At 39.5% G+C, this 25,670-nt stretch overlaps 1 protein-coding gene across 3 annotated transcripts; it reads right to left on the reverse strand.

The window, feature by feature from the left end:
* Positions 1-1,352: 1,352 nt before the first annotated feature.
* On the reverse strand, positions 1,353-25,670 carry ppp1r16a (protein phosphatase 1, regulatory subunit 16A). Of its 3 annotated transcripts, XM_026180002.1 has the most exons (13): positions 25,614-25,670; positions 22,529-22,710; positions 20,616-20,670; positions 12,660-13,697; positions 12,029-12,099; positions 4,998-5,143; positions 4,628-4,731; positions 4,303-4,427; positions 3,858-3,983; positions 3,688-3,763; positions 3,478-3,607; positions 3,210-3,372; positions 1,353-3,079 (listed from the first exon to the last, which is right to left on the reverse strand). In XM_026180002.1, exons 4-13 carry the CDS (start codon positions 12,904-12,906, stop codon positions 2,552-2,554), a joined length of 1,716 nt encoding a protein of 571 aa, XP_026035787.1. In that variant the 5' UTR covers positions 12,907-13,697; positions 20,616-20,670; positions 22,529-22,710; positions 25,614-25,670; the 3' UTR covers positions 1,353-2,551. The 3 variants fall into 3 exon arrangements, with proteins under 3 accessions (XP_026035787.1, XP_026035786.1, XP_026035788.1); XM_026180001.1 differs by lacking the exon at positions 20,616-20,670; XM_026180003.1 differs by lacking the exons at positions 20,616-20,670; positions 22,529-22,710; positions 25,614-25,670 and adding an exon at positions 19,681-19,941.

Raw genomic sequence — 25,670 nt, forward strand, 5'->3', positions numbered from 1 at the left:
GACTCTAAAACATGGTGGAGCCGTGTTGAAGTAGTGTGGGCTCATCTTGACAGGAAACCAAAGGCAGCCAACATCCAAAGAAGAGCTTTAAATGTCCTTCAAGAAGCCTGGAGAAGTACTCCTGAAGACTACTTAAAGAAACTACAAGACAGCTTCCATTAGAGAGCGCAGACTGTGTTGAATAAATTGTGGTCATTATCAAATATTGATTTTCAAAGTTCTTAGAACTATATTCATTATTTTGCTTTGTATACTGTATTTTGGTTTATGTTATTGGACTGTGGCACGAAGGTATGGGTTAATAATTTGCATCCACGACACATCACTGTGTTGTCTTTTCATGTGAAAGGAACTACAGTACCAGAGAAAAACCACCTAGAATGCAAAGAATGCAGAGGAAATTAATGCAATGTCAAATAAAATTCATTTCTCACATGGAAATTTCCTTCCTTTGCATGTCATTTGTTTTAATCAGAGACAGAGAGGTGTGTGAATGCGTATCTGTAGGACAGTGTGAGACCCCCCCGATGGCTTGGAAAGAGTTTGGGAAAGACATTTGATATCCCAAACTAAAACAGTTCACACACAAGCATGTGATGCCCTGGTGACTTTCATGTGCATTTTGTCAGACTGTAAGTGCATCATCTGTTCCAACTTTACCTCAACGTTAAATGACAGATCAACATCACATACCTTATGTTGTGCAACAGCTATATAATTACTATAAGAGAGACTTACAGGCTTGGTCCTTGTAACTCAGTGGTGCTGGCTCACAGTCAAAACAAGTCTGAACATAAGCAGCTTCCAATTTTAACACACTCCCTCCCCATAAGGGTAACTGTTACTGAGGCCTTATACAACATAAAGATCTGTGCGCATATGTTTATGTGTGTGGATGAAGGTAATTCTGGTGCACCACAATGTTAAACCACCTAAATAAGCTGTCATTGTGTATTAACTGCTGCTCTGGAAGATGGCTCGGAACAGACTGTGTCATTCGAGATGTGCGGAAAGTCAGAGAGTGACTGATCTGAGCTAAGAGGACGACAAAAGGGGGAATGAGGGCAAGTAAAAAACATTCAGCTGATCATTTTTACCACAAGAGGGAGCTGTCATCAACATGAAACAAACAAGACAGACTGGGGATATGTTCAGCTTTTTTTGAACCAACTATAAGGCAATAACCTGATCAAATCTGTGCCTCAAATCACACACTTAAAAATGTAAGTTGGAATAAAATAAAATATTTTAAACCCATTATCTGATCTGATCCCCTCCCTGTAAGCATCCCAGTCATAACATCCAGATACATTCATTAAGAGTTCTTGCATATTAAAAAATATATACAAAAATCATTTGTGAAAACATGTTTTTATGTTTTGTTTTTCTAAACAGGGATCAGTAAAAATCACTAACAAAACTGAAATGCAATACAGAAAAAGAGTGCATTGAGAGTACATCAAGTCCATGTCAGACCGATTATGTAATAATCCCACTGCTCACAAAATTTAAACGTGGGACTTCGTGCAAGCATTGCAACCTTTTTTTAAATAAGACATTTAATGAAGGCACCAACCTCTGTTAAACAATCGTGACACGTTTGCTCAGTTTGACAAGAAAACTAAACAGACTCTTTGACAGTTCGGTTAACACAAACATATCATAATTTTCTTTTTATAAATTGTCTCCGGATCAGGAAGAATAAATAATATGATTACATTCTGAGGGTAGAAAAATAGAAATACTGACAGAAAAATAGGAATCTGATAGATGATGATGATGACAGGCTGAGCTAAATTTCCCCACAGTAGAGACAAATGGTTCATTAGCAAATTGCACCATTTCAAATTTTGTGCACTTGAAAGCAACAAGAGAAAAAATTTTCAGTCCAAAGTAGAGAAAAAAATAAATCAAGCAAGGAAACGGTCCATCTTCATTAAATATAAATTCAGAATATTGATTAAACCAATCATGATCAATCCCCCATAAAGAAACAAACCTCTTTCACTCTCGTTTACAATATAAATGTACGCTAATGTAGATCATGTACCTGTCATAGCACTCATTAAGAAGAAAAGAAAAAAAAAAAAGAACCTCATTGATTTAAAACAAATCAACTGCAATTCAGTCTTCTGCCTTATCTAGAAAACTTCACGATTCTATGGCTTTCAGCCAGTCTAATTGTGTATTTAAGAGATGAGTAATGTAATGCCCCAAGAAATGGAGTGGGGGAGCTGTCTGCTTCTAACTGCAAGACTACAATCTGGAGTTCTCCTGTAGGTGAAGCAGGAGGGAAAGCTAGGACCTGCTAAAGGTGTGAAATGTGCAACAGAAATGAGAAAGCTAATCAAAGGAGGAATAATCACAGATTGCACTTTAGTTCACTTGGAAATGCAAAGCAGATTGATCCATCATTGGCATGTAGCCTTAACCTAAAGAGTCTCCAGTGATTCACTTAAAGCATGTCTGTTTTAACAGGGTTTTTTGCCACTTTTTGCCACCAGCTTTTGAACTTTATAGGCAGCATATTTGTCTGATTGCATGATTCTTTCTACATGAGTCCACAGCAAGGCTCCTTATTGTCGGACTGCTCTTCCTCAGGGGCTCGGAGTTTCAGAAGTGGAGGATCTCCACTGGCTGGGGTGAAGTACACCTGACTGGGGGAGACTGCCTCGGCGGCAGGCATCATTTCAGGATCTGGCTGAGCCTGAATGGCTGTCACCTCAGCTGCTGCAACGGAGGGCTCCTCCTCAACGGGCGAGGGCAGCGGTGGTGCAGGTGCTTGGTATTTATTGAGCTTAGCAGCTGCCCGCTGGCGTTTCAGGTCAGCCAAGGTGTGGTGTGATTTCTCCCGAGTCATATTGTCTGCCCCCTCGCCCTCTGCAGACCCCACTCCAGACGCAGAGCCGAGCTGGTAGGAGGCGCTACGCTCCATGATTCCTCCCCCACTCCACTGCTCTCCAGGTACAGAAGATGCCAGAGAAACAGAGGTCTCTCCATTCCCTAGGCTGGGCATAATTTTCCTGTCTGCAGCCTCCAGTTCTTCCAAATGTGATGTTGCTGCACCTCGAGTAGCAACCTAAAACACGAGGGGGGGGGGGGGGGGGGGGGGGGGGGGACAAACAAACAAACAAAAAAAACATTTACACTGTTTGTAATGGTCACAAAAACAGTAATGAGAAACATTTTCCAAACAAAACCTCCATCACCATGGTGGCATGCTGGTGCAACTCATTGTCGGTCTGTCTGTCCTCATCGTCGTCCTGCGGCTCGGGCTGTCGACCGCGCTCCTGCCACACCATGGCCTCTTTGTGGTGCTCCCGGCGGTAGAGACTGGAGCGCTCGTTCACGCTGACGCGACGCACCACTTTACTGCACATAGAAATGAGAGACAGGAGGGGAAGCAGTAAAACAATGATCCATTTCAACTTCGGTGTATGCTTTTCCCCCTCTGGTTCCACTGAGCTCCACGCTCACCCTCTGCTTCCTGTGCTAGATGCTCGTCTTTGCAGTGTGCCTTTCTGCCTGTCCTGGCTCTTCATGATGGCATCATGTTTGTGCTTCAAGTCCATCAGTTTGGCTCTGACTTCCTCATCAACACATAAATCTGAAAGGCAAAAGTGTCTCTCATGAATAAGCTTGATAAAAAAGGCAGAAACAGCAGCAACAACAATACTCTAGTTTCACCTAGTGGTGTCTCCTCTAAGACGGACTTTGCATTTAGATTGGCTCCGTGTGCCACCAGCAGTTCCACCATCTGCATCTATGGAACAAAAAAACAAAACAACAAAAAACAAAACACTATGAATGAGTCATTTCAGAAAACTAGTTGCTTTAGGCATGACAGCAGTATGAACCTGTCCCCAGCAGGAGGCAGCATGCAGTGGAGTCCACCCATCAGAGTCCTTCACATCCACCTGAGCCTTGTTCTCTAGTAACAGCTCAGCCACAGACATATAGCCGTTAGCAGATACGATATGGAGCTAAAGGAATAAAGAAAATGAACTGCACGTCAGTAAAGAACAATATTTCACAAGAAAATAAAATTAACAAAATATTTTCCCAATTCTCTGAACCTTTATATTATTATTACATTGGCTGAATGTTACAGAAATGGTTGGTAAAACATTACAAAGAATGCAGGAAACCTGTGCAACCTGTTAACAGTCAGGGAATTATTGCATTTATATTCAGATGTTTTTAAAATATCTAGCTTTACAGCATTGGATATAGATTTGAACTCTGAGCTGACAAATCTTAAGTGCACAACACAGTTCATGTGCATGCGTCCTTGTGTCTCACCAGAGTTGCTCCATTATCATCTTGTGCGTTTAAATCTGCTCCGCTCTGAGCCAGAGCCCGAATGTCAGCCAGCATAGCCGCCTCTTTAGCCCCTCTGCATTCATCTATACGGTCCTGAGTTATCCCTTCACAAAACAACACACACAGGGACAGGATTGAAAAGATCACTTGGACTTATTTTCTTCCTACTTTGGAACTGCACATAAATGTTGGCTGTCTGATTTCAAATGTGATACATGACAGGTAAGTTAAGCTTGATCATGCCTCTTTTTCCCCAACCTGTCAAAGGCAGGAAGGTGAATCTGTGCACAAACTTCTCACTGACCCTGTTCAGCCATAACCATCTCCAGCAGCTCAAGGGTAGCCTCGTCCTCACAGATGTCATAAGGCATGTTGCCATCCGCATTGACAGCCAGCAGATCGGCCCCACTGAAAGCACACATATCCATATTCAAAAAGACCTGAGTTAGCAGCTTTGCATATTAGGGTGTGTCACTCTAAGTGTTTTCATTTGCATTGGGTTCAGAAATTGCTTTCTCTTCCCAAGAAGGCTCTAAGTCTCAATTGTGGCTTAGCAAATAACATCCACTGAGGTTGAAACGAAAAAAAGCACATTATAAACAAAACATATTAGCTTAGAAATTTAAACATTTTGTGAGAGAAACAGAAAAGTTATGATGTGAGGCAGCACTCACCCCTGAATCAGGAGCTGCACCAGACCAGTGTGTCCACAGGTGGCAGCAGCGTGCAGAGGGGTCCACAACTCACTGTCACAAGCATTCACATTGGCACCAGCGTCTAGCAGACACTGCACTATCTCCACAAAATCATCAATGCAGCACTGAGAACAGACAACAGATACAATTGGGCCCATAAGTTTTTGGACAATGACAGATTCTTTTTTAATACTGTGCTTTTGCCTGTGTGCTATGGGCTCAAAATGTGGTCATAAATATTTTGTACTTGTAAATCAGTTTTGTACTTGTAAAAAAAGATTTGTGCGTGCGTAAAAAAAAGATTTGTGCGTGCGTAAAAAAAAAAGATTTGTGCGTGCGTAAAAAAAAAAGATTTGTGCGTGCGTAAAAAAAAGATTTGTGCGTGCGTTAAAAAAAGATTTGTGCGTGCGTTAAAAAAAGATTTGTGCGTGCGTTAAAAAAAGATTTGTGCGTGCGTAAAAAAAAGATTTGTGCGTGCGTTAAAAAAAGATTTGTGCGTGCGTAAAAAAAGATTTGTGCGTGCGTAAAAAAAGATTTGTGTGTGGACTTAGCCAAAAAACCCCTGCAAGTTACAACTACGAATTTTGACCCTATTTTTCTTCCTTTCATCTGATTGGTGAATGTCATGTCAATCACAAATGTAACAATCCAATCAGAGAACAGATGGGTTTGGATGTCGGAGGGGCGCTTTTTTTGAACTGCAGGTCTTTGAAGGGAATAAATGCCCTTTTACGTATGGAACGCCAGGACTGCCATAATGAATTAATTAAATACACCATTAAATAATTAATTAAATGTGGCAATAATTAATTAAAATTGGAATTAATTAATTAAATAAATAGTTATGACACATGTAATTAATTAATTAATTATTGACACATTTAATTATTTATGTATTTCACATTTTAATTAATTATTGACACATTTAATTAATTATTGACACATTTAATTAATTATTGACACATTTAATTAATTATTTAATGATATATTTATTTATTTCATTTTGGCAGTCCTGACGCCTGGCTGTCGTCATGAAATAATTTTATCTGTCAGCCTCACCCATCAAACTCAGGGGGCGGGGTTAACGCTGCCATGCAGCTTCTCTAACATTTGATTGGTTGCCGTGCAAAGTAAGTCAAAACAGGTCGATCCTAGAAAATCGATTGCTTGTGTAGACTTGGGGCAGCCAGTTATCCCAGAATGCAGATCAAATCACAAGCAGCAATGGTGGTGGTGTAGTTTTAAAATACCCCGTTTTTCTGTCACCAGCTACACTTTTAACAGTGTTTTAGCCGCGAATGTCGCGACGTATGTCTGGTCAGGTTGTCAACATAGAACATGTTTGCAAAAGTGCTCAGATGTTTTCAGAGATTTCACTAGCTCTGCTAACAGTTAGCATGCAGAGTGCACCGAGGGGGTTACGTTAACCGGTTTGTTTACATATTCCACTCTCCGTGTTCCACATGTTGCATTCGCAGATTCTCATTTTCACCGAACGATCGTCTCTTTCTGCCTGGTCTTGTGTCTCTGTGCTTCTGTAACATAAAGAACGAGCTGACATTTTTCTCACGAAACCAGCGATCAGCTCAACAGACCCTCAGTTTACCTGCATGCATCCTCCTCCTCATCTGTCAGCTGTTTAACACCTGGTGATAGTCACAGTTTAACTGGGCAGCCGGTGCTCGATATAACGCAATGTCAGCGCATTTTTCTGCACAAGATAAGTAAATATAGTGTTTTCCCCGAGCGCAGAGCTGCTGGAGCTCGTTTCCTTACAGAGCACTTTATAGGCGAACAGCTTCATCAGCGGCTGATGTCCAATCACCGGCACACAGCTTTCAAACCTCAGCTGAGTTTTAGCTCTCAGTGGTTAAACGCTGGACTTCATTCACTCAGGTTCTGTCTGTCGGGTCACGTTTACTTCGCTGTTTTATTTACAACTGAGCAAATCGGTTTGGCTGAGGTTAAAGTTACGTTTCATAACTGCATAGTTTCACAGACGTTTAATGGTTCACTGGCAAATGTGTTAGACTGAACTATCATCTAAATATCATCTGTTTTTTAATAGTTATTCAACTGTATTCTAAGCACCAGCTGTCTGTTAGAATGTGATTTTTTTCTCTCTCTGTTGGCAGAGGTATAAAAATGCGCAGGAAAATCTGACATGCATGGCAAACTTCACCGACGATATTTAGGGAGGAATAAACACACATCAAACATAAATGAACCATTTGTCTGTCTCCATAATTGAGAGAATTTTCTCTTCTTATGTCAACACTCTCTCTCTTTTTTTTTCCTTTTTTTTTTGCTTTTTCGGTCATGTTATGTTTACCTGTCAAAGGCTTGTTACAAACTATGAAACACATTGTGCAGACTTCTGGATGTTAGAAGAAAACTAATACTGCTCATGAATGAGACTAAAGGCAGGAAGGTGTCCTTTAAAACTAAACATGTTAATAGGACCTCCCTGTTTATATCATAGTTTATGATATAGCACGTGTATTTCAGTAATAGCCTGCTGAGGCCACTATACGTGCTGGCCTCATATCAAATGTGAAGGCAGACTGAGTCTATGTTTGACGTTTTTTATATCTAATCTTCCTTTTCAAACATTTAAACAGCAGCGAGTCTGCAGCTGAGGGAACACAAATTCAAATTGTCGGAACAGGTTTGCTCGTTTCTTGGATTCATTTGGTGATTTATTAAATGTATAACTGTTATTCTAATCTGCTGCTGAGTCTCTTACACTTTTCTTTATGCTGTATATTTTCACGTCTCTGGAATAGTTGGCAGTTAGATAGTCAGCTGGGAAACTTTGTGTTAACTCATGGAGCTGAGGATATCGTGGATATGCTGACCTCGCTGCGTGGTGTACAGAGCGAGGTCAGCATGATTAATATTCACAATAAAAATATTAGCCGAACATCATGAAGTCTGTATGTGTTTCAGTGTCGAACAACCTTTGTACAGTTAAAGCCAGCAGTTACTACATGACGGAAACACCAACGTTATCTCTTTTATGTGTTTATACACAGGTCACGCTGATTACTGAACAAAAACCCAAAGATCAGATGTTAAACAGATTTATTTGCTCTCTCTCCTCCTTAAACATGTTTTTAATGTTAGTTATAAGTCAGAATTGGCGACTGAAACACGTAGGACACATAAGAACATCAGGAAATAAAACATCGATAAATATAACCTCAGTAAAAGAAGTCAGCGGGGGTTACTACAGCTGTGTACCGGGGCCTGCGCTTTGTCGGTGGGATTGCTTGCGAGGCGAGCGGGTCTATCCCACGCTTTGCCGTGAGACTGGGCAGACATCTCCGAAATCATCGAAACACTTTTGCAAAGAGGCTGTATCTTGACAAACCGACCAGACACATGAAGATTAAACCACTACATTCTCGGCTAAAAAAATATTAAAACGGTATTTGGTAACACACAAACAGGGTTTTTCAAAGCTCAGTTCTGTTAGCTTCCACATGCCGGTTGTTGTGTGCTAGAAACAATGGCCACCAGGCCAAAGCAATGGTTTTGACTCGATCAGCGTTAACCCCGCCCCCTGAGTTTGATGGGTGAGGCTGACAGATAAAATTATTTCATGATGAGAGCCAGGCGTCAGGACTGCCAAAATGAAATAAATAAATATATCATTAAATAATTAATTAAATGTGTCAATAATTAATGAAATGTGTCAATAATTAATTAAAATGTGAAATACATAAATAATTAATTAAATGTGTCAATAATTAATTAATTACATGTGTCATAACTATTTATTTAATTAATTAATTCCAATTTTAATTAATTATTGCCACATTTAATTAATTATTTAATGGTGTATTTAATTAATTCATTATGGCAGTCCTGGCGTTCCATATTTACGTGCCAACCCAGCGTTTTCCTTCATCACCACGAAGGAAAACAGTCTGTGGTCGTCAGAGTTTGGTGATTTTTGTGTCACAGGACTACGTGTTTAATACAGGGACTTCCACAGCCTTTTCAACAGCACTGCGGACACGGGGGGCAGCGTTTTGGAAATGACAGTCTTCATCACAAAGCTTTCTTCGTTATGAATTAGCATACATGTTTTTATTGAACATTTGAAGAACTAGCAAAAAAACCAGAAACTCTTGTAGTTCACATAAAGTCAGCGATAAAAACAACAAGGAGCAGGTGCATCTAGTACAGGTAGAGCTGCTGCAAAAACCCACAGAGCCCAGCAGCCAGCAACAAATTCTGGATCCTTTGCTTTTAGTTAGCAATTAGCATTAGCAGCACATCCTGCGTCCGATGTGAAGGGACTTTTATGCTGCGCGCTGTGACTCACAGCAATGGTCCCGGGTCAGCCCTGATGTTGTGTTAAACTAATCCTAAAGTAATAATGGTATTTCTAACCACTGATATACCACAACTTTATCCTTTCAACAGCTGCTGAAAGTAAGGGGACCTAACTGCTATTGGATATTTATATAGAGAATACCCTTCAAGGACCTGCAGTTCAAAAAAGTGCCCCTCCAACAGCCAAACCCATCTGTTCTCTGATTGGATTGTTTAATTTGTGATTGACATGACATTGACCAATCAGCTTAAAGGAAGAAAAATAGGGTCAAAATTCGTATTTGTAACTTGCAGGGTTTTCTTTGGGCTAAGTCCACACACAAATCTTTTTTTTTTTTTTTTTTTTTTTTAAAAAAAAAAAAACAAACAAAAAAAAAAAAAAAAACACACACACACAATTTTTTTTTTTTTTTTTTTTTTTTTACACATACAAATCTTTGTTACGCACGCACAAATCTTTTTTACGCACGCACAAATCTTTTTTTACACACGCACAAATCTTTTTTACAAGTACAAAACCGATTTACAAGTACAAAATATTTATGACCACATTTTGAGCCCATAGTGTGCAACTTTAAACATGATGTAATTGAAGTGCAAAATTTCCATTTGAATCCACTGGATGTAATCAAAGTACTGTAATAACCATTTAGGAAATACAGCTATTTTATATATTCCATGTTTGTAAATCTCAAAAGGTAATTGGACAAACCAACGTAAATGTTTTAAATGTAAGGATTGTTTTCAACACTTTGGTATAAACCGTTTGCAGTCACTGACTCCCTAAAGTCTAGACCCCAAGGACATCACCAAATTCTGTTCTTCCGCTGAGATGCTTCAGTCGCTGCTTGTTTGTGAGACTCTGTGCCTTCAGTTTAGTATTTAATAACTGAAAACATGCTCGGTTTGAGATTAGCTGACTGACATGGCGATTGAAGAATGTCTCATGTCTTTGCCTTGAGAAACTCTTTGGATGCTTTTGCAGTTTCCTTTGACCCATTATCCATTAACACTGTGTTTCTGATCAGTTTGCAGCATTTCACTGAATGTGAGCAGAAAGTATAGCCCTGTACACTTCACAGTTCATCCTGCCATCCTGCCATCCTATCACCAATCGCATCATCAATAAACACTAGTGGCCTGTGGCACCCATACATGCCCATACCATGACACTGCTCCTACCAAGTTTGATAGATAGTGTGGTATGCTTTGGTTCATCTTGTTGTTTCTCTCATTTACCACACTTTTCTGTTCCCATCACTCTGGCATAAATTCATAATGGTTTCATCTGTACAAAGCTTTTGTTTCCAGAACTGTGCAGGCTCTTTTAGAGGTTTTCTGTCAAAGTCTAATCTGATTATCTTGTTCTTGAGTGTAACCAGTGGTTTGTTCCTTTTGGTAAAGCCTCTGTATTTACATTTATAAAGGTGTCTCTTACTTGCAGACCTTGAGAGTGATTGAGTGTGTTCTTGACTTAGTCAGATGTTGTGAAATTGTTTTTCTCAATCACAGAAATAATTATGTCATAATGCACCTTAGCTGTTTTCTGGGGTCTTTAAGGACTTTTGATTTTGCTGACATGACCAGAGCATTCCTTCTTTTTAAGAATTAACAAGATTCCTGATTTGGACCCTCCTCAAGTTTTTCCTCTACTTATGGTAGGTTTGTGCGGATTTTCAGCCTAATGATGGTCTCCCTCACTTACAACAACATCTCTTTGAACATCATTTTAGGAGTTCCAGTGAGAAAATCCCAAATGGAACTATTCTTCTGCTTAATATGTCATGGAAACTGCCTGTCAGTCAATTTTCTAATTAACTTGAAGCCTCTGAAAATTGTCGACCGTTTATTAAAAACGGATGGAATAAACTTGAGGGAAAAAATATGATGTTAGAAAACGAGTACAAACAGAGATAGAAAAATCTAAACATTAGTATTAATGTCAACTAAAGCACTGGATAAAGAAAAGAATTTACATGTACTCAGCCCTCTGTGTAAACACTACATTTTCCAAGGGAAACGGCAAAGCAAACCGCTCTTGTAAAGAGTTCTCTGTGCTAACAAACAGTCCTCTCAGGAGTGTGTAGTAGTGCGTGTATGTGTAAACATAAGGAGAAATTAAAAAGGGGTGAGAAAATCGCAAGGATTTAAGGTGTCTTAAGGTGTCAACTAACAAAACACAGCAATATTGTGGTGGTTAAGTGTGACTGAGGTTGCCCAGAAATAGGAATGCAAGAAAAAAACAAAAAAAACAAAAACAACAACCCTTTTTCACCTTTTCCATCTATAATCAGGGTAATAACTACTTTCTTTATGTAAAGTAACCAAGAAAACGTTAAGACATAATAAACACAACTAGCACTTGGTGAGCTCAAAACTGTGACCACACACAAACAAACATAAACACAGACACAGAACAGAACTGGCCTAAATGTTGACAGTGGTATATGTGCAACATGTGGTTTTACCGGCCGTAACAAAATCATGCCGCGTAAGCAGAACTGCTTTGTGTGTAACTCAGTAATGTTGATGACAATTTAGCATTTGATTAGTGCAAAGGCAGAACTAGGTAAGTGAGAGGAGGCATCTGAGTTTGTACAACTGGCAGTGTTAACAGTGAACAGTGGTTGACTGGTGGCGGCTCCTGGAGCTAAATGCATGTGTACCTGATGCAGAGCAGTCAGTCCATCCTCATTGACCAGATCGGGGTTGATTCCGCTGTTAAGCATCTCCCTCACTAGCACAAAAGAAAAAAAAAAAAAGAAATTTACAATCATGTATATACAGATTATGCATGACCATCAGGGCAGAGTCTTTTCCATAAAAAATACAAACAAACAAAAACAACCTTGCCATTTACCTGCCCTGAACATATACCATCTTGTAAAGATTGTTCTATGTAAAATGTAAAAGGATTTACCACCTTACCAACTAGCTCAGATCCAACAACTTATAATAAAGCTCTTAATACTATTTTTAATCTCTAATATATTCAGTACAATTTTTTCAGTTCCTGTAAGTCATTGGTTTTTACAGTGCAAGAGCTTCTTTCAGCAAATGCCAACAGCTACAGGACAAAGAAGCCTCGGCATTACAGTCAATTCATGACACACCAATACTTCTGGGGTCTTCCTTCACATGTTTCTGAGATCTGGATCAGTCTTCTACAGGTGTCAATACCCTGGATTAGTATATATTTGCACTTTGATGCTCTAAAATCACTGAGTTTAAGCTGAAGCATTTGAAAAAAATTGTTGTTTTCTGATTATGAACTTTTTGTGCAGTGTGTATACCCACCTTCATCCAGGTCGTTGCGGGAAGCAGCATCAAGCAGGGTGACAGCACTGGGGAATGTCACTTTGGTGGTGCGTGGCTTCTTCTTATCTGCTTTGGCCCTCGACCCTCGTACTGCATCCTTTTCCATCTGTGCCCAAGCCTTCAGCTGCTGAGCGCGGCGCTTCTTGGCATGCTTGAGCCGTTCTGTGGCACTCAGACGCCCCATGGTTGCCATTTCAGCAAGCAGCTCGCCGTGATCTGCTGCCATGATACCGCACCGCCACAGCGGCTCAGCTACTATAGTACTGTTTCTTTCACTTATGTGAGGATATCCTTTAGGGGGTTTCAGCCTTCTTAATTTATCATATGCCTCCTGTCCTTTTTATAGGGAAGCCAAAGAGGCCTACATCAGGGTGGGAGAACACAAAAAGATACTGCAGTTCATCTTTAAAAGTAACTTGAACCACAAAAAACAGCAAAAATTTCAAAAATATGATGGGAAAGAAACTAAGTTGTGCAATCAGGTGACAGATATTTCTGTCTCTTTCCCATCTTTAAAAAACTCTTATCGTGCTAAAGTAAAATAGCAGCAGGAAGGTGTCCAAAACATAATAATCCAAAGGGTAGGTTTCAACCAGCTGTCAGTCCTCCAATCCATTTCTACTTTGGGTAACTTGGCGAATCATCCACTTGGCAAACAGAGAAAACAAAACACAACTATAAAAGGTCAGTCTATCTTAGCTTCTAATCCAAACAGATAGCAATCATGCTTCAGTATATGGTCCAAAGGAGGTGTGGATTTGTGAGAATCCATAGGCAGCAGTGAAAAACAAATCCACAAGGTGGAAAGAACCAAACATCCAATGAGAATAAAAAAAGGAGTCCTACTTCAGTTACTGACAATAAACAATATTTGACAGAATTAAAATATTTCTGGGTGGTCAAATAACAACATTTCACAACTTCCTGTTGATAGTGTTGGTGCACTTTTTGGTAAGTCTTCAAAAGATGTGATCTAGGTATAAAGTCTTCACCAACTTGAATAACATTGTCTTCAGCCTGTGGGTCAGGGAGAGAGAAGGAAAAACTGCAGTGAGACAAAATGTCAGGGCTATGTTACAGTATAATGACAACATACTGCTCTCTTAATCCTGTTATCTTTAACCCCTGAGCTCCTCTCCCCTACTCCCTCCTCTCCCACTCCTCTCCTGAAGGAAACTTGAGAGGGTGGGATGCTTTTCATTAATGACTGACACACCCTGCAGCCCAGCACACACATTACATGTGTTACAGGGTATTCACACGGTGAGAGTGAGTGATGGATGTTGTGGCAATGCAGTTAAGTAACAAGTATGTGACCTGTTATGGTGCAAGTTCCCACCCCTGACAACCCTGGTCAGTGAGATCCCTCTCATTGGCTTTCGTTCACTTCCAAGTAGAGATACGCGGCTCACACACTCGGCTCTTTCCAGGCTGTTCATTTATTATTTAGGCCTGGGCCAGTGAGCGCTGAGAGGAAGGTCAACTAGAGGCACTCAGTGAGATAGAGAGAGTGACTGATAAGACTGTAGTCCCAGGACACAGCTACTGCAACATTGTACCAATGACAAAAAAAAAAAAAAAAAAAAAAAAAAAGCTGGGAGAACACACCGGGTCCATAAATCAGCAAGATTAGAGGGCAATCAAGTGTAGAATCATTAGACATAACAATTACAGTGGTCCTCTTGGACTTTCACCTCATTATTAAAAACACTGTTGGATTCTTAGTTGTATTAAACACAAATAGTCCTTTGTTACAAACTAAGTGCAGATGCCTATATCTTAAAGCCTTGTGTGCAATATGATATAGCATACAAAGAACTATAATTGTGCTTTTTAAATAGGGTTTTGCCCTGCCATTTGAAAGACTAATAGTTCTTGCCTTGGGGACAGGCAAGAACTATTAATATTCTGTGTATACCTACTATTTTCAGGATACCTAACCCTTCACCCTTTGTCACAAGCTACAATGTAAGGATTTCCTTAGTTGAAGGTCACACTGACTCTCTCCATGGATTGAAGGCTACTACGCAGATCTGTCTTTTAAATACACAGATTAATAAGGACTTGGAATGCACAGGACAGAGATATGTGTAATGAAGGTTAGTTTCAATTAGAATGTACCGACAATTGTACAATATAGCTTTTTAAACTTTCTCCCTCAGAGAAGAAAGCCACAGTATCCAAAAATCAGCACTGTAAAAGTCAAGAGTAAACAGTAAGTATACGGACTATTAAAGAATAGTCCAATTAGAGTTAGTGGCCTTGGTTATACTGCACTTAACTAATGAAAAGGGGAATAAGTTTTGTGGCATTTTAAGGGGCTTTAAAGGGGAAAAGGATTAGAGAAATCTGGAAAAATCCCTTCAAGAACTTTACTGATGTATTAGTGGGATAATTCCAGACACAATCGGAGAGATCAGTGGGAAAAAAATCTTAAATATGTTGTTTGTTTTTTTTGTCAGACTCCCAAACCTAGTGTTTTTGACATTTTATCCTGTGCTGTGAATTTTAAAGATATCTTTTCATACTCAAAGCCTATGTTAAATGTTGACACTCAGACATAAACAACAAAGCCATAATATATCACCTGTATATTAAAATACATCCTTTAGTCCACATCTTTCACAAAAATCAGCCACTACTTGATTTGTGCACATCAGAAGTTCATTTCTTCTGAAAAAAGATGCTTTGATTCTTACTTCACTAACATTTCATGTTTGCTGAGTTTACACAAACAAAGAGTGATAAACTTTTTTTTTTTTTTTTTTTTTTTTATATGCGATTCACAACAGCGCACTTTAAAGAGATGGAATTTGATGATTTGCATTTCTAAAGTGATCAATGTGAGAATCAAGGCTGCCCTCACCGCTCTTTCTGAATAACGTTATCCTACTGACTAAGCAGACAATAAAAGTGTGCCCCATTTGTCCCTGTGACTATAAAACCGGTTTACTGTGTTTCAACCCTCACCATGAAAATATGGGCTCACCTGACCTGCTGGAACTGTGCTGGCCTGCCACTGTTGTGGTGTGTATCTTACATGGTGTATCACTCTGGGATGACAGCATTATTGCGGTTTCTTATATTATTGTGGTTTCTTATACTCATGACCACATTGCTAACAAGTTTTCCACCATATAGTTATCGCTGCAAAGAAGGTGCTGCATCAAAAACCTCCTAGTGTTTGATTTGGTTACAGTTGCCTGCAATTTTTCATGTTTTGTGTGCAAATACTTGGCAACCCAGTGGAAGCAAAACTTGAAAAATGAAAAAAAAAAAAAAAAAGAAAGAAAAGAAAAGAAAATGCTGATGCTTCATCTTCAAAGTAAAGGTTGAGCCAACTGTGTCCATTTACAGTTTGAATCAGACTTTTCTCTGTTTGTTCTAGAGCTCGGAGAATATCTGAAAAATGTTTCTAGACAAGTGCATCACTTAGATTTATTCTACGACCACAGCAATATAATAACAGCCAAATCACAAACAGGTTTTTGCCAACTGGTTGAGGAACACATACTTTTCCCTCGCAACAGGAGGTTGCCAGATTGCTGCAGACAGGTCTCCATGTCTGTGTGTAATTTACGTACTTATTCACTTAAACCTACATGGTCACCATGAATGTCAAACATCCAGAATGGCAGACAAATTGACATCATGCTAATAGTGGTCACATGTCGGCAAAACCTCAATGGGTCATTAGAACAATAGTCTATTCAATATGTCCTCTGTAGTGGGCATTGAATAGTTCTCAGGATGATATCACCACCTCTTGCCTTAGCGTGCTCTTGACAACACCTGAGAATGCTTTATGCAATTTCAAAACAAACTCAGAAAAATCTATTTTAAGAAATATCCATGAACCTATGGATGCAGCCATAGCGTGGTTAATCCATATATATCTTACGCATAAAATCCAGTCATCAAAAACACATGTCACTTAAAACAACCCATCCCTCCAAAAACTGTCATATATGTGGTGTGTTGACTGATTCACAATGGCAGATAATGCACTGAGGAAAATGCAAGAACACTGTTAAAGTTACCCAACTATACTATTAATACCAAACTTAATACTTCCTGAATCCTTTTCAAATTACAGTCTAAAGAAAATGTTGGAGATTAGCAATAGGTCACTAAAAGCTACTTTTAGCTTCCCTCTTTTTTCATTACAGCAGATAGCTCCACATGTTTGACTTGGCAGATTGTTGTTTTTCTTCAGATTTCCTCTCTGATGTAACACTGAAGGGATTTATTTCTCCTCCCAGGATCAAACTAGGGATCTTTCACCTGTTAGGAAAATCAGTAAACCATGCCAATATGGAGCCACAGTTTAGTAACTCATGCTATTAACCGGAACTGAAAATAACAGAGAGACAAAAGGAGTCAAAGAGAGAAAGAAGAGATATCCATGTTGGCAAGTCAGACAGGCAGACTTGGAGAGGTAGGTAGAACATAGGTAAAGTGATTAGACTACCTTGGGAAGAAGTAACAAACTGTGTCCATGTGAACGCTCGTGCATGCATCTTTTGTACACTATGGGACTTGAACACACAGCAAAATTACACACGAGTAGCGATGGGAGGCATGATACATTGCACACAGGCTAACTTTCTCGCCTGTGAAACTTAACATAGATAATGTCAGAAATTTATTTCTAATTAAAATGTACGATCACACACATAAACACAAACTCTGGCATCAGAGCAATATATTCTGATGTTATGCCGTGGAGTGTTAAGTTTAGCAAACATGTAAGACATCCTCTCATACTAAGGTCTAATGAAGCACATTTATTTGTTTGTTTAACCAACAGCGCCAGAGTTCCAGGTTTACATTAATGTCCCAAGCCTAATGGGTTTTTTGACCTCCATCACATCTTTTTCCCTAAGAAACTAATCCTGAAACCATTAATAATAAATGTATCCATTTCAAAACCAAGTAGTGTAGCAATGATAACACTTCCTAAATCCTTTCAGCAGGAAACACAGTGACAATTTCTCTTGCCAAGGACCAATTCTGGAAGACACAACATCCTTGTAAATGTTTTTCACTACGCAAGCTGATCTTGGAGAGTGTAAATAATGTTATGTGACAACTGCACTCTGCTCAGGACACTGTGGATTCTCACAGCTACCAGTGCTACCCCTCATTCACCAGATTTTCAGAAAACCTGAACTCTGGGGCCTTGACATTGAGGTCAATGAGATTTGAACTGATCAAGATTTTTTATAAACGCACTTTTGGTATATTTTTAAAAAAAAAAATCCCACATTGCCTTCTTCTCGAGTTAGCACATGCAAAAACACGGGCAGCCACACTGCCTGCCAAGGTGACTACAATACCCCATTAGTCTTTTACAGTTAAGGGGTAAAAATTGGGCTGAAGGAGAAATTAAGTTCAACGTCGCAAGTAATTCTGTGTTAGCCCATCATCAACGAAACAATGCGAGCACCTGATTCAATCACAATGTACACAAAAGTATTTGCTGTGAGTGTGAACACCGCTAACTTGTGGCTACACACTGACGCAAAAAACAGTATGTGTCAAAATCAGCCACTTCCACTCTGGATCTTGTCTCTTTAAATCATATACTGTCCAGTTTTGTTTTGACTCCACTTTAACCATGACCTTTCAGTCCAGTCTTTGCTTTAAAAGTCCCAGTCCCTAAAAGTAGGGAAGTTTATCCCTTTAGAGTATTACTCCGATAGTTCAGTTTTAGCCAAACAAACTACAAGTCATGTTGCTGTGAAAAAGAGAAAACACGTCTTCAGTATCCTCACAACATGAAAATGCTATCTTACTCAGACAGACCAGCAGCTCAGAAGTGAACTAGAGAAAAAAAACTACAAGATAAACAGTCAGTGGCCCAATACTGTGTTGCCTCTCTGGACATATTAATAGTTTGGTTGTAGTCAATTGTAGACAAGGCATCACCATGTGAGGATATTTCTAAGATAAATATTGAAGCTACAGTATTGTGCAAAAGTCTTGAGCCATGTCTGATTTCTTTAGATTTTGCTTCCAAGGAGTCAGACTTTCTTGTAATTTTTCTTTTCTTTACAATTTCTTGCAAGTGGGCGTGGTCAGCAGTTCTCCAAGCTTTCTGGAGGTATTTCAAAGTTTTTCTTTCACATTTCATTTCACAGGAATGTTTTGTTTGTTAAGCCACTTAACACTGGCCTATGAATCATTCAAGCCTGAAAAAGGACCCTAACTCAAGGAACCAGTGTTGTGTCTACACATAACAGACATTTTCATTTTAAACTGTATCTTAAGGCACATTGTTACTAGCAGTCTTTTACAAAGGCAAATAAATTGTTCCAATTTTTTAAGCTGAATCCAGGAAAAGTAGTTTGGACCAAACAGGCAATTCCCAAAGAGATATTAGCTGAAAACGGTGCATATCTCAGCAATGTGTGCTCTTTTTTTGTAGAGGATAAAAGAAGAAATGGCAGGCTTAAAGACTCTCTACAACACATGAACACTATTGGAAAGTCACATATTTAAGAAATAAGAAAAAAAAGGCAATCAAAGACCTGACACAGGGCCTTTAAGATGCATCTGATCCTTCAGTTGACCAATCTTCTGTTCACCGAGGACTTAACAAATTATAGGACAGTTTGTCTAAGAGAGATCAGACTGTGCTGAAGAATAAAGGTGTTAGAATTGCACAAAATTTGTTTGTTTTTTTATACTGTATCTCTTGTAGTTTTGCACATTTCAATAAAGAGCTCCAACGACTTCCCATTTTCGTAGAGGGAAAAAAGGAAAGAAATGTAAGCTTTTGCACAGCACTGTATATTTTCAACAGTATACACTAGGATCAAGTGTTCAACAAAGAGCAACCCCTCCCCCGTCCTTTTGTTTTCTTAAGGAAGGATTTTGCTAACTATTCAAAAAGAAATAAGGAGAAAGCTATAAATGAAACTCTGAACACTAAATGAACAATCAATAATAATCTTTAAAAATTTGCTTCAATTTCTCTGCGATGCTGTGATCTTACCTTACCGATGTACTCACTACAAACACTTGATGCACAACAGACCTCAGCCTCATGAGTCTGTTAGTTTTGCTTCTGCTATATAAAGAATGGGGAATTTGTTAGTGGGAAGACTGTGGAAGAACCTTGTGATTCCCAGTGTTGGGCAAAGACGAGACAGGAAACTACACAGGAAAAGACAAATTTTAGCACGGCAGACACCACAGCGCACACTCACACACGCGCTGAAAAATATGACTAACATTTATTATGTTTGGGAAAACGTCCCTTCGTCAATGTGACATTTGTAGTCTTCTGACTAATTTTCCACCTAGTGACCTAACAGGAAGGTCTGTCTACAGCTGCTGACAAATACAACCTTTCACTCAACAGCTAGAATGAATAGAGTACTATGAATACATATACTGGGGCTCAAACTTCACCAGGTGGGTGGGACTGATCAAAACAGAAAATACAGCCTAAACACCCAACCTTAAATCTGGCCACACTTGGTCCTCTGTGCTTCAATCATGGGTTTGTCATCATAAAACAGCACCGGACGGCTCCTGTGTACAGCCTCCAGCCTGGTGAGCTATTTGATTTGAAACAGAGGACCTTACCGACCCACTCATTGAAACAAACATTGCTGAGTCAGTGTAGCTTGATGATTCGGGAATGATCCCGCCTGCAGTCTGAAACAATGCCAAAGTAGCCTAAAATGTGTGCCACAGACTCACAAATACTCACTGTTAGAAGGGATAGAGCTGGGAATGGCTTGTCAAATCATGAATCATTATTTCTAATCAAAAAGCCAAGCGTTACCCAAGTGTAGCATCTACACTGCTTCTCTGCGTTTAAAAAAAAAAAAAAGAAAAAGAAAAAAGAAAAACTTGTTTTAAATTTAACGTATTTTTGGGCTGATGCTTGGACAAAGCAAGACAAACGAAGATGTCACATACCTTGAAATAATTTCCACTTTGGGTACTGATACAGGAAATGTTTGTAGCTGCAGCCCTTGAAGGACGGACAAAATTATAATCACTACAAATGAGAGCGAGGGAGGAGGATCTACAATAAGCCCTGTCATGTGTTAAGGTTTGAGTTGCTCCATGTAATCACTCAGAAATCTCAGTAATTCTATCAAGCAGCCAAGGGTTAGGAGAGACCATGAGAAACAAAAAACACAATGATGAAGGCGAAGATACGTCACACAAAAGAGCCGCTGCTTTTTTTGGAAGACAGGATGTGGACAGAGAGAGAAAGAGAGGGTTAAAGGATGTGGAGGAAAGAATGTGAAGGAGATAGAGAAGAATATGAGGAGGAGACAGGAGGGGGAGGAGACAGCCAGACTAGCTTTGACTTTAACTCCTCCGACTGCTTGTAAGTAGGAAGTAGGGTCATGTCATGCTGGAGCGGAGGAGGAGAGGCGAAGAAACAAAAAAGAAAACAGGAATCTTTAAACGGAGCCAGGTGACAGAATGAGATGTATCTTTATTATCCCATTATGGGATAATAAAGAAATGCCTCAGTAAGACGAGAGAGAGCCCCAAACCCGACAGAATTACTTTACAGAATTAATCTATTAGTTTAGTGGCGATTGCTACTCTTGCTGTAAAATCACAGTCCGGCCTTTTTATCCATTCTTCCTAAGTCTCTGAAAGCACGTAGCACTGTGTGGGCTGTCACATCGTGTATCAAGGAGCCCTCACACTAATTTTAGTCTATATTGTGAAACCTGCAAATATTTAACTTTACATACCAAGTCAATGTTGTTGAAGAGGCACTTTAAACATAGGCCTGACAAGAACAAATGCCTGAGTTTATTTAGGTTAATAAGTTATTGATGGAGGGTTAAAGTCAAATAGCTGAAGGGCCGTGCTTGATTGTGAATAATAATCCTTTTCTTCCTTAATCCCTTCAGACTTGTGGGTCTGCCCCTGTGCAGTGTGCCTATTTTCACAATAAGCAAATCAATTCTCTTTACAATTCGCTTTTAGCTGAGAAAAGAGATGTTATCATAAGATATCGGAATTTTTCATTATTATTCATTCAGTCATCAACCTGTAATATCATTTGCCAGACTGAGCTTGCTATTTTTATTATTATTATTATTATTATTATTATTATTATTATTATTATTATTATTAACAAAATAGTTGATTAATTCAACTAATGTTAAAGTAATCCAACAAAACCCATTTCAGTAAATGATTGGATCTACTTGACCCTGAACTCTGAGCTGCCGCATGTAAGATAAATGAGTTGTATTTTTTTACGTCATGGTAATTAACTGTATAAGTTGGCACGTCGCCCTTTCACGCTGCTGTGATATATTTAGCTTTTAAAAAAATAAGTTAAACTTAGTCCCAAATCACCTTCACTTTTTCATCACAGTTTGATGAGATCGCTATAGCGCTAAACAACATTAATACAATAATGGAAAGTTTTAACAGCAACAGCAGCGGAAGCTTTAGCTCCTGTCACGGGATTAGCTAACCGACCTAGCGGTTCATAGACAAGCCCAACAGGTGTATTGTCTGCTGACAGGTAATGCAAGCGGCTCTTTCCCCACTTGCTTCATTCGTAGCTCTCATAACGTAGTTGTATCCCACACGCTTGACTTTATAAGTTGAAAAATTGGCAAGCGTACCTGTTGTGCGGCTACCTGTGGTGAAGTCATATTATGCTAACGTTACCTTAGCTTCGCATTAGCTCGCTGCTCACCGACGCTGAACTCGGAGCCGCTGCCCTCAGATAATTAACGTTAACGTCTCGGCGACAACTAAATTCAGCTTATACACAATCGTTTGAACCGAGCAGGACGTTCAGATTCATTGTAAAACAATAGAAAAACAAAGTGGCGACATCTTACCTGTTGCGCTGCCTGTCAGCGGTAGGTCCTGGGCGAGCGGTGAAACTGAATCAGCTGCTGTCCGCCGCAGCTCCAGCTTCAGCCAGCCCTCTGGGGAAATGCTTCACCATAACAACCGAACCTGCGCCCTCTCCTCCCGCCGGACAGCCTCCACCAGGGGGCGGCAGGAGACAGGTGATCATCTGCCAAAAAACATGCCCGTATTTAAACTGTTACAAATGACTTGCTGACTCAAACCCCCCCCCCCCCCCCCCAAAAGAAAAAAACATCCCAATGTGTAAGCAGCAATCAAGTTTTTGACAAAGTGAATTTTATACATCATTTATTTATCCAGGTACAAAAAAAGGTGTGAGATAAAAAATTGTATTTTTTAAAATGAGATCTGGCCAAGAGGGCAGCAGAAATGGCAACAAACATAATGGCTCTATAAATATATTTTAAGTGGATAGATTAATAGATACTTTATTCATCCCCAGGGGGGCATTAACGAATTCCACATACATGCTAGACAGGCCAGGACTGATACAAAAGCAATCACGACACTATGTACTGACTAATAATGAGTTATACTGTAGTGCATCATGTTATATTTAAAAGCTGTACTTTAGCTATTAGCGGTGGCTTGTGGTCAAAGTAGCCATTCATTTTACTTGAATCTCTGCCCTTCCTAACTTTTCCCCTCCATCTATTTTCTTACCACTCTCTTTTTGGGATTTCTGTCCCTCCTCCTGCACTTCTCCAAGACTAGTGCTAAGAACAGCAGTTGTTTGTGACGCGAGGGTTTGTTTGTTTTTTGTTTTTTTTACTAGTTGTTGCTGTTGACAGTGTAGCTGCTAACATGCCGGTTAATTTGACTCATTTTGTTGCATTTTTGTTTGTCTTTCTTTTTGCCTCTCAGCTTTTCAGCTCCACCTTTCGTTTCGCTGTCTTTATCAACCACGTCTTCCACAATAAAATCTCTTATACAAGGTGCGCGGGCGCACAGGGAACGCTGGCAGGGGAGGGAACAGTTTGAAATTAAGATATTTGATTGGGCAATCCAGTGTCAATAATGAAAATGCACCAACGGGCTGCTGTAAGTGTTTGAAGGCCCGGTGCACAGCTGCCCTACGACCTGTTGCCTGTATAAACATATCGACCAAAGACAAACAAACAAAGAACAGTTATATTGACCCACCAGGCAAATGCGCGGTATGCCAAATTACCAGTCCAGCCTTGATGATAGACATTCAATAAATACTAACAAACACTAATAGATACTTGTAAATACACAGTATTGCCAAAAAACTACTAAAAAGCAATTTAAAAAAACATTAAAAAATAAACAGGTTGAACTTGGCTTAGTGTAAAAACAACAACCCATCCTTCATTTTTAAGTCAAATATTGAGGGTGTGTTTGCATGTATAAGGATGTGTTTGCCTATGCACCTGCGTTCTTAGAAATGTGAATTCACTGCAGTCTTTTCACAGTAAACTGTTAAGATGTGTTTGGTAACTAAATGATAATTGCTGCAACACACAAGCCTAAACAAGTGTGTCTTTAACACTCCCATAATTAAAAATCAACTTTGAGGCACTCAACCAAAAACACTGCTGGACAATGAAATACACAAGGTGTCCCTGTGAGCACCCGAATCAGTTACTAAATCCTAAAAAAGAGATAGACACTGAAGACGCTGTGACCTGCTGACCCCCGCAGTGACCCAGCTATGCATCACAGCGGTGATACCCTGCAGAGTCACAACAAGGAACCTGCGTTGGAGCTTTTGTTACCATCTCTGGTCCTCGGGAGAAGATTCAGTGCAGTGCTTCTTCAAGTGTTTTGAATATGCATAGAATGAGTTTCATAAAAATGATGGCAAACAAAGAGAAGAGTGACTCAGTAATTGGACTGGACTCAATCAGCCCATGTGAAGAGCCTTGTGAAACCAGTGATGCCCATGTTTAAAATCAATTAGATTTGGCTTACACAAATATTTATTATCCATTTCTGTGTCAGGAAAGAAAAGAAATCTTCGCCGTAAATGAAAATATTATTTTCAGGCCTTTTAGTTTTTCATTATTCTGGTTTTGAATGCTTCGGAAAAGTCAGATTTCATGTGGCATGACAGATAAACTGCCTGATACCAGCCTACAGACAAAAGGTCAGAAACACCTGATGAAGGTTTTTCTAAATGCTAGTACTAACCAATGGTATGCTTTTTTTATTGCTTAAGTTATACAAAAGTCACTCTTGTCTTAACTGACACATCTCAAATCAAACTTTTCCTTACTTTCTCTGTGACAAAGAGCATGCCTTTCTTCCTCCTCTATCCCGGTATCGGGATGGGTGACAGCTTAGGAAGGATTTGTCTGGACTCAATCAGCCCATGTAAAGAGCCCTGTCCCCGATGCTGACCTATTCACGTAGGACCCCATTCTCTTTATGTGTGGCTTTCTAATCCAGACCAAACCTATTAACTGGCATTCCAGCAAACAGGAAGGGATGAATTGAGAGTTTGTATTCAAATCAGTGCGTCTGGCACTGGGCCCTTCACTGGAGAATGCTATGCAAATGCAGGTGGAAATTCCCCATATACACCAGTGATTCCCACCCTTTTTTGTGTCAGGTTTCAGCATGTGTTCGGTACTGTTTTTCCAGTACCTCTTAAAAGTAATACTGTATTTAGTTAACTCTTTTACTTTCGTTATTATTATTATCTGTTACTTTGTAGCATTACAATTAATCTGCCATTCCCTGATTGAAAATGTATCCATTACTTTCAGCTGTTTCTTAACTTTCAGACATATACCATGTATTCATTTTCTTTATGTATAACCTACAGAGGTTTTCCATTTTTAATCTGATTTTTTGTTTCAGACTCTTAGGCTGTGAATCATTCTTATACCTGTTTAATTGCCTCCGAATGTCTCAAATAGAAAGAGATATGAGGAATTTAACCCCGTTAAATTCTACATATTTATGAATCTTATGTAATTATGCTTAATTTTAATTCTTCTAATACTTCTGTGGTTTTTGAGTGAAACCGCTAGGTGGGGATAAACCTCCAGGGAAGGTCACCGACAGTGTAAGAAAAATACTGACCCAAATTGAAGCAGGTGTGCGACGAAGATTTGATGTTCACCGTGTTTAGGAGTGCCA

Source organism: Astatotilapia calliptera, chromosome 9 (assembly GCF_900246225.1).
Source record: "Astatotilapia calliptera chromosome 9, fAstCal1.2, whole genome shotgun sequence".
Classification (NCBI taxonomy): domain Eukaryota; kingdom Metazoa; phylum Chordata; class Actinopteri; order Cichliformes; family Cichlidae; genus Astatotilapia; species Astatotilapia calliptera.

Excerpts from the sequence above, each read along its gene's own strand:
- ppp1r16a (XM_026180001.1), bottom strand. The coding sequence starts at position 12,906 with ATGGCAGCAGATCACGGCGAGCTGCTTGCTGAAATGGCAACCATGGGG. Across the intron at positions 12,100-12,659 it reads CCGCAACGACCTGGATGAAG|TGAGGGAGATGCTTAACAGC; the intron begins GTGGGTATACAC and ends CTTTTGTGCTAG. Across the intron at positions 4,428-4,627 it reads GATGGTTATGGCTGAACAGG|GGATAACTCAGGACCGTATA; the intron begins GTCAGTGAGAAG and ends TGTTTTGTGAAG.